Genomic DNA, 14,232 nt, shown 5'->3' with positions numbered 1-14,232 from the left:
TATATCCTAAACCCCTATCCAACAGTATGTTTCTAGTACTATATCCTAAACCCCTATCCAACAGTATGTTTCTAGTACTATATCCTAAACCCCTATCCAACAGTATGTTTCTAGTACTATATCCTAAACCCAACAGTATGTTTCTAGTACTATATCCTAAACCCAACAGTATGTTTCTAGTACTATATCCTAAACCCCTACCCAACAGTATGTTTCTAGTACTATATCCTAAACCCCTATCCAACAGTATGTTTCTAGTACTATATCCTAAACCCAACAGTATGTTTCTAGTACTATATCCTAAACCCCTATCCAACAGTATGTTTCTAGTACTATATCCTAAACCCAACAGTATGTTTCTAGTACTATATCCTAAACCCCTATCCAACAGAATGTTTCTAGTACTATATCCTAAACCCAACAGTATGTTTCTAGTACTATATCCTAAACCCAACAGTATGTTTCTAGTACTATATCCTAAACCCCTATCCAACAGTATGTTTCTAGTACTATATCCTAAACCCCTATCCAACAGTATGTTTCTAGTACTATATCCTAAACCCAACAGTATGTTTCTAGTACTATATCCTAAACCCCTATCCAACAGTATGTTTCTAGTACTATATCCTAAACCCAACAGTATGTTTCTAGTACTATATCCTAAACCCCTATCCAACAGTATGTTTCTATTACTATATCCTAAACCCCTATCCAACAGTATGTTTCCAGTACTATATCCTAAACCCAACAGTATGTTTCTAGTACTATATCCTAAACCCAACATTATGTTTCTAGTACTATATCCTAAACCCAACAGTATGTTTCTAGTACTATATCCTAAACCCAACAGTATGTTTCTAGTACTATATCCTAAACCCAACAGTATGTTTCTAGTACTATATCCTAAACCCCTATCCAACAGTATGTTTCTAGTACTATATCCTAAACCCCTATGCAACAGAATGTTTCTAGTACTATATCCTAAACCCAACAGTATGTTTCTAGTACTATATCCTAAACCCCTATCCAACAGTATGTTTCTATTACTATATCCTAAACCCCTATCCAACAGTATGTTTCCAGTACTATATCCTAAACCCAGCAGTATGTTTCTAGTACTATATCCTAAACCCAACAGTATGTTTCTAGTACTATATCCTAAACCCAACAGTATGTTTCTAGTACTATATCCTAAACCCAACAGTATGTTTCTAGTACTATATCCTAAACCCAACAGTATGTTTCTAGTACTATATCCTAAACCCCTATCCAACAGTATGTTTCTAGTACTATATCCTAAACCCCTATCCAACAGTATGTTTCTAGTACTATATCCTAAACCCCTATCCAACAGTATGTTTCTAGTACTATATCCTAAACCCAACAGTATGTTTCTAGTACTATATCCTAAACCCCTATCCAACAGTATGTTTCTAGTACTATATCCTAAACCCAACAGTATGTTTCTAGTACTATATCCTAAACCCCTATCCAACAGTATGTTTCTATTACTATATCCTAAACCCCTATCCAACAGTATGTTTCCAGTACTATATCCTAAACCCAACAGTATGTTTCTAGTACTATATCCTAAACCCAACATTATGTTTCTAGTACTATATCCTAAACCCAACAGTATGTTTCTAGTACTATATCCTAAACCCAACAGTATGTTTCTAGTACTATATCCTAAACCCAACAGTATGTTTCTAGTACTATATCCTAAACCCCTATCCAACAGTATGTTTCTAGTACTATATCCTAAACCCCTATGCAACAGAATGTTTCTAGTACTATATCCTAAACCCAACAGTATGTTTCTAGTACTATATCCTAAACCCCTATCCAACAGTATGTTTCTATTACTATATCCTAAACCCCTATCCAACAGTATGTTTCCAGTACTATATCCTAAACCCAGCAGTATGTTTCTAGTACTATATCCTAAACCCAACAGTATGTTCTAGTACTATATCCTAAACCCAACAGTATGTTTCTAGTACTATATCCTAAACCCAACAGTATGTTTCTAGTACTATATCCTAAACCCAACAGTATGTTTCTAGTACTATATCCTAAACCCCTATCCAACAGTATGTTTCTAGTACTATATCCTAAACCCCTATCCAACAGTATGTTTCTAGTACTATATCCTAAACCCCTATCCAACAGTATGTTTCTAGTACTATATCCTAAACCCCTATCCAACAGTATGTTTCTAGTACTATATCCTAAACCCCTATCCAACAGTATGTTTCTAGTACTATATCCTAAACCCAACAGTATGTTTCTAGTACTATATCCTAAACCCAACAGTATGTTTCTAGTACTATATCCTAAACCCCTACCCAACAGTATGTTTCTAGTACTATATCCTAAACCCCTATCCAACAGTATGTTTCTAGTACTATATCCTAAACCCAACAGTATGTTTCTAGTACTATATCCTAAACCCCTATCCAACAGTATGTTTCTAGTACTATATCCTAAACCCCTATCCAACAGAATGTTTCTAGTACTATATCCTAAACCCAACAGTATGTTTCTAGTACTATATCCTAAACCCCTATCCAACAGAATGTTTCTAGTACTATATCCTAAACCCAACAGTATGTTTCTAGTACTATATCCTAAACCCAACAGTATGTTTCTAGTACTATATCCTAAACCCCTATCCAACAGTATGTTTCTAGTACTATATCCTAAACCCCTATCCAACAGTATGTTTCTAGTACTATATCCTAAACCCAACAGTATGTTTCTAGTACTATATCCTAAACCCCTATCCAACAGTATGTTTCTAGTACTATATCCTAAACCCAACAGTATGTTTCTAGTACTATATCCTAAACCCCTATCCAACAGTATGTTTCTAGTACTATATCCTAAACCCCTACCCAACAGTATGTTTCTAGTACTATATCCTAAACCCCTATCCAACAGTATGTTTCTAGTACTATATCCTAAACCCCTATCCAACAGTATGTTTCTAGTACTATATCCTAAACCCAACAGTATGTTTCTAGTACTATATCCTAAACCCCTATCCAACAGTATGTTTCTAGTACTATATCCTAAACCCCTATCCAACAGTATGTTTCTAGTACTATATCCTAAACCCCTATCCAACAGAATGTTTCTAGTACTATATCCTAAACCCAACAGTATGTTTCTAGTACTATATCCTAAACCCAACAGTATGTTTCTAGTACTATATCCTAAACCCCTATCCAACAGTATGTTTCTAGTACTATATCCTAAACCCCTATCCAACAGTATGTTTCTAGTACTATATCCTAAACCCAACAGTATGTTTCTAGTACTATATCCTAAACCCCTATCCAACAGTATGTTTCTAGTACTATATCCTAAACCCAACAGTATGTTTCTAGTACTATATCCTAAACCCCTATCCAACAGTATGTTTCTAGTACTATATCCTAAACCCCTACCCAACAGTATGTTTCTAGTACTATATCCTAAACCCCTACCCAACAGTATGTTTCTAGTACTATATCCTAAACCCCTATCCAACAGTATGTTTCTAGTACTATATCCTAAACCCCTATCCAACAGTATGTTTCTAGTACTATATCCTAAACCCAACAGTATGTTTCTAGTACTATATCCTAAACCCCTATCCAACAGTATGTTTCTAGTACTATATCCTAAACCCAACAGTATGTTTCTAGTACTATATCCTAAACACAACAGTATGTTTCTAGTACTATATCCTAAACACAACAGTATGTTTCTAGTACTATATCCTAAACCCAACAGTATGTTTCTAGTACTATATCCTAAACCCAACAGTATGTTTCTAGTACTATATCCTAAACCCCTATCCAACAGTATGTTTCTAGTACTATATCCTAAACCCCTATCCAACAGTATGTTTCTAGTACTATATCCTAAACCCAACAGTATGTTTCTAGTACTATATCCTAAACCCCTATCCAACAGTATGTTTCTAGTACTATATCCTAAACCCAACAGTATGTTTCTAGTACTATATCCTAAACCCCTATCCAACAGTATGTTTCTAGTACTATATCCTAAACCCCTACCCAACAGTATGTTTCTAGGACTATATCCTAAACCCCTATCCAACAGTATGTTTCTAGTACTATATCCTAAACCCCTATCCAACAGTATGTTTCTAGTACTATATCCTAAACCCAACAGTATGTTTCTAGTACTATATCCTAAACCCCTATCCAACAGTATGTTTCTAGTACTATATCCTAAACCCCTATCCAACAGTATGTTTCTAGTACTATATCCTAAACCCCTATCCAACAGAATGTTTCTAGTACTATATCCTAAACCCAACAGTATGTTTCTAGTACTATATCCTAAACCCAACAGTATGTTTCTAGTACTATATCCTAAACCCCTATCCAACAGTATGTTTCTAGTACTATATCCTAAACCCCTATCCAACAGTATGTTTCTAGTACTATATCCTAAACCCAACAGTATGTTTCTAGTACTATATCCTAAACCCCTATCCAACAGTATGTTTCTAGTACTATATCCTAAACCCAACAGTATGTTTCTAGTACTATATCCTAAACCCCTATCCAACAGTATGTTTCTAGTACTATATCCTAAACCCCTACCCAACAGTATGTTTCTAGTACTATATCCTAAACCCCTATCCAACAGTATGTTTCTAGTACTATATCCTAAACCCCTATCCAACAGTATGTTTCTAGTACTATATCCTAAACCCAACAGTATGTTTCTAGTACTATATCCTAAACCCCTATCCAACAGTATGTTTCTAGTACTATATCCTAAACCCAACAGTATGTTTCTAGTACTATATCCTAAACACAACAGTATGTTTCTAGTACTATATCCTAAACACAACAGTATGTTTCTAGTACTATATCCTAAACCCAACAGTATGTTTCTAGTACTATATCCTAAACCCCTATCCAACAGTATGTTTCTAGTACTATATCCTAAACCCAACAGTATGTTTCTAGTACTATATCCTAAACCCAACAGTATGTTTCTAGTACTATATCCTAAACCCCTATCCAAATATACTCAGCTATCACAATGGTAAATATACTCAGCTATCACAATGGTAAATATACTCAGCTATCACAATGGTAAATATACTCAGCTATCACAATGGTAAATATACTCAGCTATCACAATGGTAAATATACTCAGCTATCACAATGGTAAATATACTCAGCTATCACAATGGTAAATATACTCAGCTAACACAATGGTAAATCTACTAAGCTAACACATTTGTACATCTACAAAGCTTCACACAGTGGTACATCTTAGCGCTGGGGGAAGACATGAGACATGACCCCCTCACTGGCCAATCAGAACGTGTTGTAGGTGTGTTGAGGCATGACCCCCTCACTGGCCAATCAGAACGTGTTGTAGGTGTGTTGAGGCATGACCCCCTCACTGGCCAATCAGAACGTGTTGTAGGTGTGTTGAGGCATGACCCCCTCACTGGCCAATCAGAACGTGCTCCAGGGCTAAATATGTGGTTGCTTCAAGTTGGGTATTTACAGTCTTTTATATATTGCGTTGTCATCAACTCCAATTCCAATGTTAGACTTTCTCTTTTTCAGGAGTTGTGGAAAGTGACAGCGGTGCCTGTCTAACCCTCTGAGGAGCTGACCTGCTCCTAGACCTGCTCCTAGACCTGCTCCTAGACCTGCTCCTAGACCTGCTCCTAGACCTGATCCTTAGACCTGCTCCTTGACCTGCTCCTTGACCTGAGACATAGAGTTTTCTGATCTTAGACCTGCTCCTAGACCTGCTCCTAGACCTGAGACATGGAGTTTTCTGATCTTAGACCTGCTCCTAGACCTGAGACATGGAGTTTATTGATCTTAGACCTGCTCTTTGACCTGCTCCTAGACCTGCTCCTAGACCTGCTCCTAGACCTGCTCCTAAACCTGCTCCTAGACCTGAGACATGGAGTTTATTGATCTTAGACCTGCTCTTTGACCTGCTCCTAGACCTGCTCCTAAACCTGCTCCTAGACCTGAGACATGGAGTTTTCTGATCTTAGACCTGCTCCTAGACCTGAGACATGGAGTTTATTAATCTTAGACCTGGTGTTTTCGGAGCCTCTTGTGGTCAGTGTTGAGAAGGTATTGATAATACATATAGATTATTTAGTGAACTAATAACAGTCATTTCAATCAGGGCAGCTGGACAGCAGTGAACAAAGACACTAGGAATGATCTCTGTAAATAAACGCACTTGTTAAATAAGATGTTTTTAAGCTCAGACCAGGGGTTGTGATATATATATTCACTATATTCTCATTTACTTGCTGTTGGATTGAAGTGAACCGGTGAAATGGGACAGCCCCATAGCCTCTGAATGTTTTGTTCCGATGTAAATGATGAGTGATCAGGTAAACACTGACCTGGGATGCATCCCAAATGGTATCATATCCTCAATATAGTGCACTACTTTAGACCAGAGCACTATGGACCCTGACCAGAGCCCTGTGGACCCTGGTCTAGAGCCCTACGGACCCTGGTCTAGAGCCCTATGGACCCTGGTCTAGAGCCCTGTGGACCCTGGTCTAGAGCCCTATGGACCCTGGTCTAGAGCCCTATGGACCCTGGTCTAGAGCCCTATGGACCCTGAACCCAGAGCCCTATGGACCCTGGTCTAGAGCCCTACGGACCCTGGTCTAGAGCCCTATGGACCCTGGTCTAGAGCCCTGTGGACCCTGGTCTAGAGCCCTATGGACCCTGGTCTAGAGCCCTATGGACCCTGGTCTAGAGCCCTGTGGACCCTGGTCTAGAGCCCTGTGGACCCTGGTCTAGAGCCCTATGGACCCTGGTCTAGAGCCCTATGGACCCTGGTCTAGAGCCCTGTGGACCCTGGTCTAGAGCCCTGTGGACCCTGGTCTAGAGCCCTGTGGACCCTGGTCTAGAGCCCTGTGGACCCTGGTCTAGAGCCCTGTGGACCCTGGTCTAGAGCCCTGTGGACCCTGGTCTAGAGCCCTGTGGACCCTGGTCTAGAGCCCTATGGACCCTGGTCTAGAGCCCTATGGACCCTGGTCTAGAGCCCTATGGACCCTGGTCTAGAGCCCTACGGACCCTGGTCTAGAGCCCTATGGACCCTGGTCTAGAGCCCTATGGACCCTGGTCTAGAGCCCTATGGACCCTGAACCCAGAGCCCTATGGACCCTGGTCTAGAGCCCTATGGACCCTGGTCTAGAGCCCTGTGGACCCTGGTCTAGAGCCCTATGGACCCTGGTCTAGATCCCTATGGACCCTGGTCTAAAATAGTGCACTATATATAGGGACCAGAGTCCTATGGGACACTACCTTAATGTCTGTTTATAACTTATAAGACATTATTAAATAGTTTGTTAACAATTGAGTAAATAAACTGTTTTATCAATCAGTATTTCTAAGTTCATATATGTAATAAAATAAACGACCTAATAATGTTTATAAGAGCTTTATAAGCGGACATATAGTGTTAATAATGTGTGTATATTGATACAAGACCACGACACTGTTTATTTCACAATTATACACTCATCTTTTGATTCAAAATGACTAAATAAAATACAAGTTATTGATTTATTTCAACAACAGAAAAATGTCTTTATTATAATTTGTGAACTTTGATTCATACCGTCTGAAAGGTGCATTCTGGGATTGAAACCACAACCAAGCCTCCACCCGGCCTCTTTTTCATGTCAACAGCTGAGGAATGGAGCCACTCACAAGTTCATAGACGGAGCTACGACTGACCATCTATGAGATCAGAATGATAGTTTTAACTGTGTTTTCAGGTTTAAAATGACATTCTTTACACACAGTGGAGGATAACAAGCTTGTGTTTTGGGTTCTGATCCGGTAAGACAGTTTAATTAAGCTCCTCAGTCATAAGTGTAGGTAGCCTAGTGGTTAGAGTGAGGCTAACAAGCTTGTGTTTTGGCTCCTCAGTCATAAGTGTAGGTAGCCTAGTGGTTAGAGTGAGGCTAACAAGCTTGTGTTTTGGCTCCTCAGTCATAAGTGTTATCCATCAATACAGTACGCTCCAGAAGTATTGGGACAGTGACATGTTTTGTTGTTGTTCTGGCTCTGTACTCCCAACACTTTTGGATTTGAAATGATAAAATGACTGAGGTTAAAGGTCAGACTGTCACCTTTAATTTGAGGGTATTTTCATCCATATCAGGTGAAACATTTAGAAATGACAGCGCTTGTTGTGAATAGTCCCCCCCCCCCCCCCCATTTTAAGGGACAGGAAGTATTGGGACAGATCCACTGGCGTATTCAAGTATTACAAAGTCAAGTATTTGGGCCCATATTCACAGCACCCAATGACTACATCAAACTTGTAAATCCTATAAATACGAATGGAATGTTTCTAAACATGGATGTTACCATGGTTATGTGGATGTTACCGTGGTTACAGATCATCCTGAATGAACCATGAATATTGATGAGTGAGGAAGTTGGAGACATACATATCAACCCCCCCCCCCCCAAAAAAAGGAATGATAACTTCCTGTTACCATGGTTACAGATCATCCTGAATGAACCATGAATATTGATGAGTGAGGAAGTTGGAGACATACATATCATACCCCCCCCCACAAAAAGGGAATGATAACTTCCTGTTACCATGTGTGTTCTGTACATAGGACTGATCAAACTAGAAACTGAAACAAGTTGCAGGGTTTCAGTTGAGCCACTAGATAGGAGGGTGTTCCAATAATATAACCCTGGTAAGACAAATGCATTGGACTCGTTTTTCAGCATCCTGTTGTGAAATGGAAGTGTTTGATTCTAGAAATGAACCAGTGCAATACCCCAGAGTGACCTGCAGGGGGAGCTCTGTATGTTCTGTACAGAGATGAACCAATGCTATACCCCAGAGTGACCTGCAGGGGGTGCTCTGTATGTTCTGTACAGAGATTAACCAATGCTATGCCCCAGAGTGACCTGCAGGCGGAGCTCTGTGTTCTGTACAGAGATGAACCAATGCAATGCCCCAGAGTGACCTGCAGGGGGATTATGGATCCCCATTAGTTCCTGCCTGGGCAGCAGCTACTCTTCCTGGGGTTTATTATGGATCCCCATTATTTCCTTCCAAGGCAGCAGCTACTCTTCCTGGGGTTTATTATGGATCCCCATTAGTTCCTGCCAAGGCAGCAGCTACTCTTCCTGGGGTTTATTATGGATCCCTATTAGTTCCTGTCAAGGCAGCAGCTACTCTTCCTGGGGTTTATTATGGATCCCTATTAGTTCCTGTCAAGGCAGCAGCTACTCTTCCTGGGGTTTATTATGGATCCCCATTAGTTCCTGCCAAGGCAGCAGCTACTCTTCCTGGGGTTTATTATGGATCCCCATTAGTTCCTGCCAAGGCAGCAGCTACTCTTCCTGGGGTTTAGCCTTTTGGTTAGAGCCTGTTGTAAGTAAGCATTTCAATGTAAGGTCTACTACACCACGTGACAAATAAACTTTGATTTGATTTGACCTGCTTTTTAAATCTGTTTTTTAGTACTGTGGAATAGAGTTCCATGTAGTCATGGCTCTATGTAGTACTGTGGAATAGAGTTCCATGTAGTCACGGCTCTATGTAGTACTGTGGAATAGAGTTCCATGTAGTCATGGCTCTATGTAGTACTGTGGAATAGAGTTCCATGTAGTCATGGTTCTATGTAGTACTGTGGAATAGAGGTCCATGTAGTCATGGCTACATGTAGTACTGTGGAATAGAGTTCCATGTAGTCATGGCTCTATGTAGTACTGTGGAATAGAGTTCCATGTAGTCATGGCTCTATGTAGTACTGTGGAATAGAGTTCCATGTAGTCATGGCTACATGTAGTACTATGGAATAGAGTTCCATGTAGTCATGGCTACATGTAGTACTGTGGAATAGAGTTCCATGTAGTCATGGCTCTATGTAGTACTGTGGAATAGAGTTCCATGTAGTCATGGCTCTATGTAGTACTGTGGAATAGAGTTCCATGTAGTCATGGCTACATGTAGTACTGTGGAATAGAGTTCCATGTAGTCATGGTTACATGTAGTACTGTGGAATAGAGTTCCATGTAGTCATGGTTACATGTAGTACTGTGGAATAGAGTTCTATGTAGTCATGGCTCTATGTAGTACTGTGGAATAGAGTTCCATGTAGTCATGGCTCTATGTAGTACTGTGGAATAGAGTTCCATGTAGTCATGGCTACATGTAGTACTGTGGAATAGAGTTCCATGTAGTCATGGTTACATGTAGTACTGTGGAATAGAGTTCCATGTAGTCATGGCTCTATGTAGTACTGTGGAATAGAGTTCCATGTAGTCATGGCTCTATGTAGTACTGTGGAATAGAGTTCCATGTAGTCATGGCTACATGTAGTACTGTGGAATAGAGTTCCATGTAGTCATGGCTACATGTAGTACTGTGGAATAGAGTTCCATGTAGTCATGGCTACATGTAGTACTGTGGAATAGAGTTCCATGTAGTCATGGCTACATGTAGTACTGTGGAATAGAGTTCCATGTAGTCATGGCTCTATGTAGTACTGTGGAATAGAGTTCCATGTAGTCATGGCTCTATGTAGTACTGTGGAATAGAGTTCCATGTAGTCATGGCTCTATGTAGTACTGTGGAATAGAGTTCCATGTAGTCATGGCTACATGTAGTACTGTGGAATAGAGTTCCATGTAGTCATGGCTCTATGTAGTACTGTGGAATAGAGTTCCATGTAGTCATGGCTCTATGTAGTACTGTGGAATAGAGTTCCATGTAGTCATGGCTCTATGTAGTACTGTGGAATAGAGTTCCATGTAGTCATGGCTCTATGTAGTACTGTGGAATAGAGTTCCATGTAGTCATGGCTCTATGTGGTACTGTGGAATAGAGTTCCATGTAGTCATGGCTCTATGTAGTACTGTGGAATAGAGTTCCATGTAGTCATGGCTCTATGTAGTACTGTGGAATAGAGTTCCATGTAGTCATGGCTCTATGTAGTACTGTGGAATAGAGTTCCATGTAGTCATGGCTCTATGTAGTACTGTGGAATAGAGTTCCATGTAGTCATGGCTCTATGTAGTACTGTGGAATAGAGTTCCATGTAGTCATGGCTCTATGTAGTACTGTGGAATAGAGTTCCATGTAGTCATGGCTCTATGTAGTACTGTGGAATAGAGTTCCATGTAGTCATGGCTCTATGTAGTACTGTGGAATAGAGTTCCATGTAGTCATGTCTCTATGTAGTACTGTGGAATAGAGTTCCATGTAGTCATGGCTCTATGTAGTACTGTGGAATAGAGTTCCATGTAGTCATGGCTACATGTAGTACTGTGGAATAGAGTTCCATGTAGTCATGGCACTATGTAGTACTGTGGAATAGAGTTCCATGTAGTCATGGCTCTATGTAGTACTGTGGAATAGAGTTCCATGTAGTCATGGCTCTATGTAGTACTGTGGAATAGAGTTCCATGTAGTCATGGCTCTATGTAGTACTGTGGAATAGAGTTCCATGTAGTCATGGCTCTATGTAGTACTGTGGAATAGAGTTCCATGTAGTCATGGCTCTATGTAGTACTGTGGAATAGAGTTCCATGTAGTCATGGCTACATGTAGAACTGTGGAATAGAGTTCCATGTAGTCATGGCTCTATGTAGTACTGTGGAATAGAGTTCCATGTAGTCATGGCTCTATGTAGTACTGTGGAATAGAGTTCCATGTAGTCATGGCTCTATGTAGTACTGTGGAATAGAGTTCCATGTAGTCATGGCTCTATGTAGTACTGTGGAATAGAGTTCCATGTAGTCATGGCTCTATGTAGTACTGTGGAATAGAGTTCCATGTAGTCATGGCTCTATGTAGTACTGTGGAATAGAGTTCCATGTAGTCATGGCTCTATGTAGTACTGTGGAATAGAGTTCCATGTAGTCATGGCTCTATGTGGTACTGTGGAATAGAGTTCCATGTACACCTGGCTCTATGTGGTACTGTGGAATAGAGTTCCATGTAGTCATGGCTCTATGTAGTACTGTGGAATAGAGTTCCATGTAGTCATGGCTCTATGTAGTACTGTGGAATAGAGTTCCATGTTCTCATGGCTCTATGTAGTACTGTGGAATAGAGTTCCATGTAGTCATGGCTCTATGTAGTACTGTGGAATAGAGTTCCATGTAGTCATGGCTCTATGTAGTACTGTGGAATAGAGTTCCATGTAGTCATGGCTCTATGTAGTACTGTGGAATAGAGTTCCATGTAGTCATGGCTCTATGTAGTACTGTGGAATAGAGTTCCATGTAGTCATGGCTCTATGTAGTACTGTGGAATAGAGTTCCATGTAGTCATGGCTCTATGTAGTACTGTGGAATAGAGTTCCATGTAGTCATGGCTACATGTAGTACTGTGGAATAGAGTTCCATGTAGTCATGGCTACATGTAGTACTGTGGAATAGAGTTCCATGTAGTCATGGCTCTATGTAGTACTGTGGAATAGAGTTCCATGTAGTCATGGCTCTATGTAGTACTGTGGAATAGAGTTCCATGTAGTCATGGCTCTATGTAGTACTGTGGAATAGAGTTCCATGTAGTCATGGCTCTATGTAGTACTGTGGAATAGAGTTCCATGTAGTCATGGCTCTATGTAGTACTGTGGAATAGAGTTCCATGTAGTCATGGCTCTATGTAGTACTGTGGAATAGAGTTCCATGTAGTCATGGCTCTATGTAGTACTGTGGAATAGAGTTCTGTGTAGTCATGGCTCTATGTAGTACTGTGGAATAGAGTTCCATGTGGTCATGGCTCTATGTAGTACTGTGGAATAGAGTTCCATGTGGTCATGGCTCTATGTAGTACTGTGGAATAGAGTTCCATGTAGTCATGGCTCTATGTAGTACTGTGGAATAGAGTTCCATGTAGTCATGGCTCTATGTAGTACTGTGGAATAGAGTTCCATGTAGTCATGGCTCTATGTAGTACTGTGGAATAGAGTTCCATGTAGTCATGGCTCTATGTAGTACTGTGGAATATAGTTCCATGTAGTCATGGCTCTATGTAGTACTGTGGAATAGAGTTCCATGTAGTCATGGCTCTATGTAGTACTGTGGAATAGAGTTCCATGTAGTCATGGCTACATGTAGTACTGTGGACTTCATGGAACTCTATTCCACAGTACTACATAGAGCCATGACTACATGGAACTCTATTCCACAGTACTACATAGAGCCATGACTACATGGAACTCTATTCCACAGTACTACATAGAGCCATGACTACATGGAACTCTATTCCACAGTACTACATAGAGCCATGACTACATGGAACTCTATTCCACAGTACTACATAGAGCCATGACTACATGGAACTGGCTACATGTAGTACTGTGGAATAGAGTTCCATGTAGTCATGGCTACATGTAGTACTGTGGAATAGAGTTCCATGTAGTCATGGTTTTATATGTACTTATTGAACCTTTATTTAACTGGGCAAGTCAGTTAAGAACAAATTCTTATTTACAATGACGGCCTACCAAAAGGCCTTCTGCAGGGGATGGAGCTGGGATTAAAAATAAATTAAATTAAATGTATGACAAAACACACATCATGACAAGAGAGACAACACTGCATAGAGACCTAATACGACAACCTAGCATGGCAGCAACACATGACAACAACATGGTAGCAGCACAAAACAAGGTACACACATTATTGAGCACAGCCAACAGCACAAAGGGCAAGAAGGTAGAGACAACAATAGATCACGCAAAGCAGCCACAACTGTCAGTAAGAGTGTCCATGACTGAGTCTTTGAATAAAGAGATTGAGATAAAAACTGTTCAGTTTGAGTGTTTGTCGCAGCTCGATCCAGACTCTAGCTGCAGTGAACTGAAAAGAGGAGCGACCAGGGATGTGTGTGCTTTGGGGACCTTTAACAGAATGTGACTGTCAGGACGGGTGGGGGATGAGGGCTGCAGTAGATATCGGGAGAGTGAAGCCTAGGGTGTCATCTGAAAAGCTGTCAATAGGCTACTGTAGCCAGTCACTTATTCCGCAAATGTTGATACGCGTCGTGAATGATTGACTAGGAGCAAAGGTATGTCGGTCACATAGGTCTACATTTTATCCATGCCTATCAGTCATTTAAACTAGGTTGTTATACGGCATGCTCTCTGAGACTCTGACGTAATCCGGGTATGAGTCCAATATAACGTTTCCTAGTTGTATCATTGAGTGGATC

The 14,232-nt window shown here is 40.5% G+C and overlaps 1 protein-coding gene across 2 annotated transcripts in view; it reads left to right on the top strand.

The window, feature by feature from the left end:
- The window catches only part of LOC109887112 (methyltransferase-like protein 22), a 42,861-nt gene extending 35,252 nt beyond the window's left edge, over positions 1-7,609 (top strand). For both annotated transcript variants that reach the window (XM_031814235.1, XM_031814236.1), the window contains one exon: positions 5,610-7,609. In XM_031814235.1, coding sequence (XP_031670095.1) covers positions 5,610-5,642 — 33 coding nt within the window. In that variant the 3' untranslated portion in view covers positions 5,643-7,609. The remainder of the gene's footprint in view (positions 1-5,609) is intronic.
- Positions 7,610-14,232: the final 6,623 nt, after the last annotated feature.

Source organism: Oncorhynchus kisutch, unplaced genomic scaffold (assembly GCF_002021735.2).
Source record: "Oncorhynchus kisutch isolate 150728-3 unplaced genomic scaffold, Okis_V2 Okis06b-Okis10b_hom, whole genome shotgun sequence".
NCBI lineage: Eukaryota > Metazoa > Chordata > Actinopteri > Salmoniformes > Salmonidae > Oncorhynchus > Oncorhynchus kisutch.
This window is presented reverse-complemented; position numbering and strand designations above follow the sequence as displayed.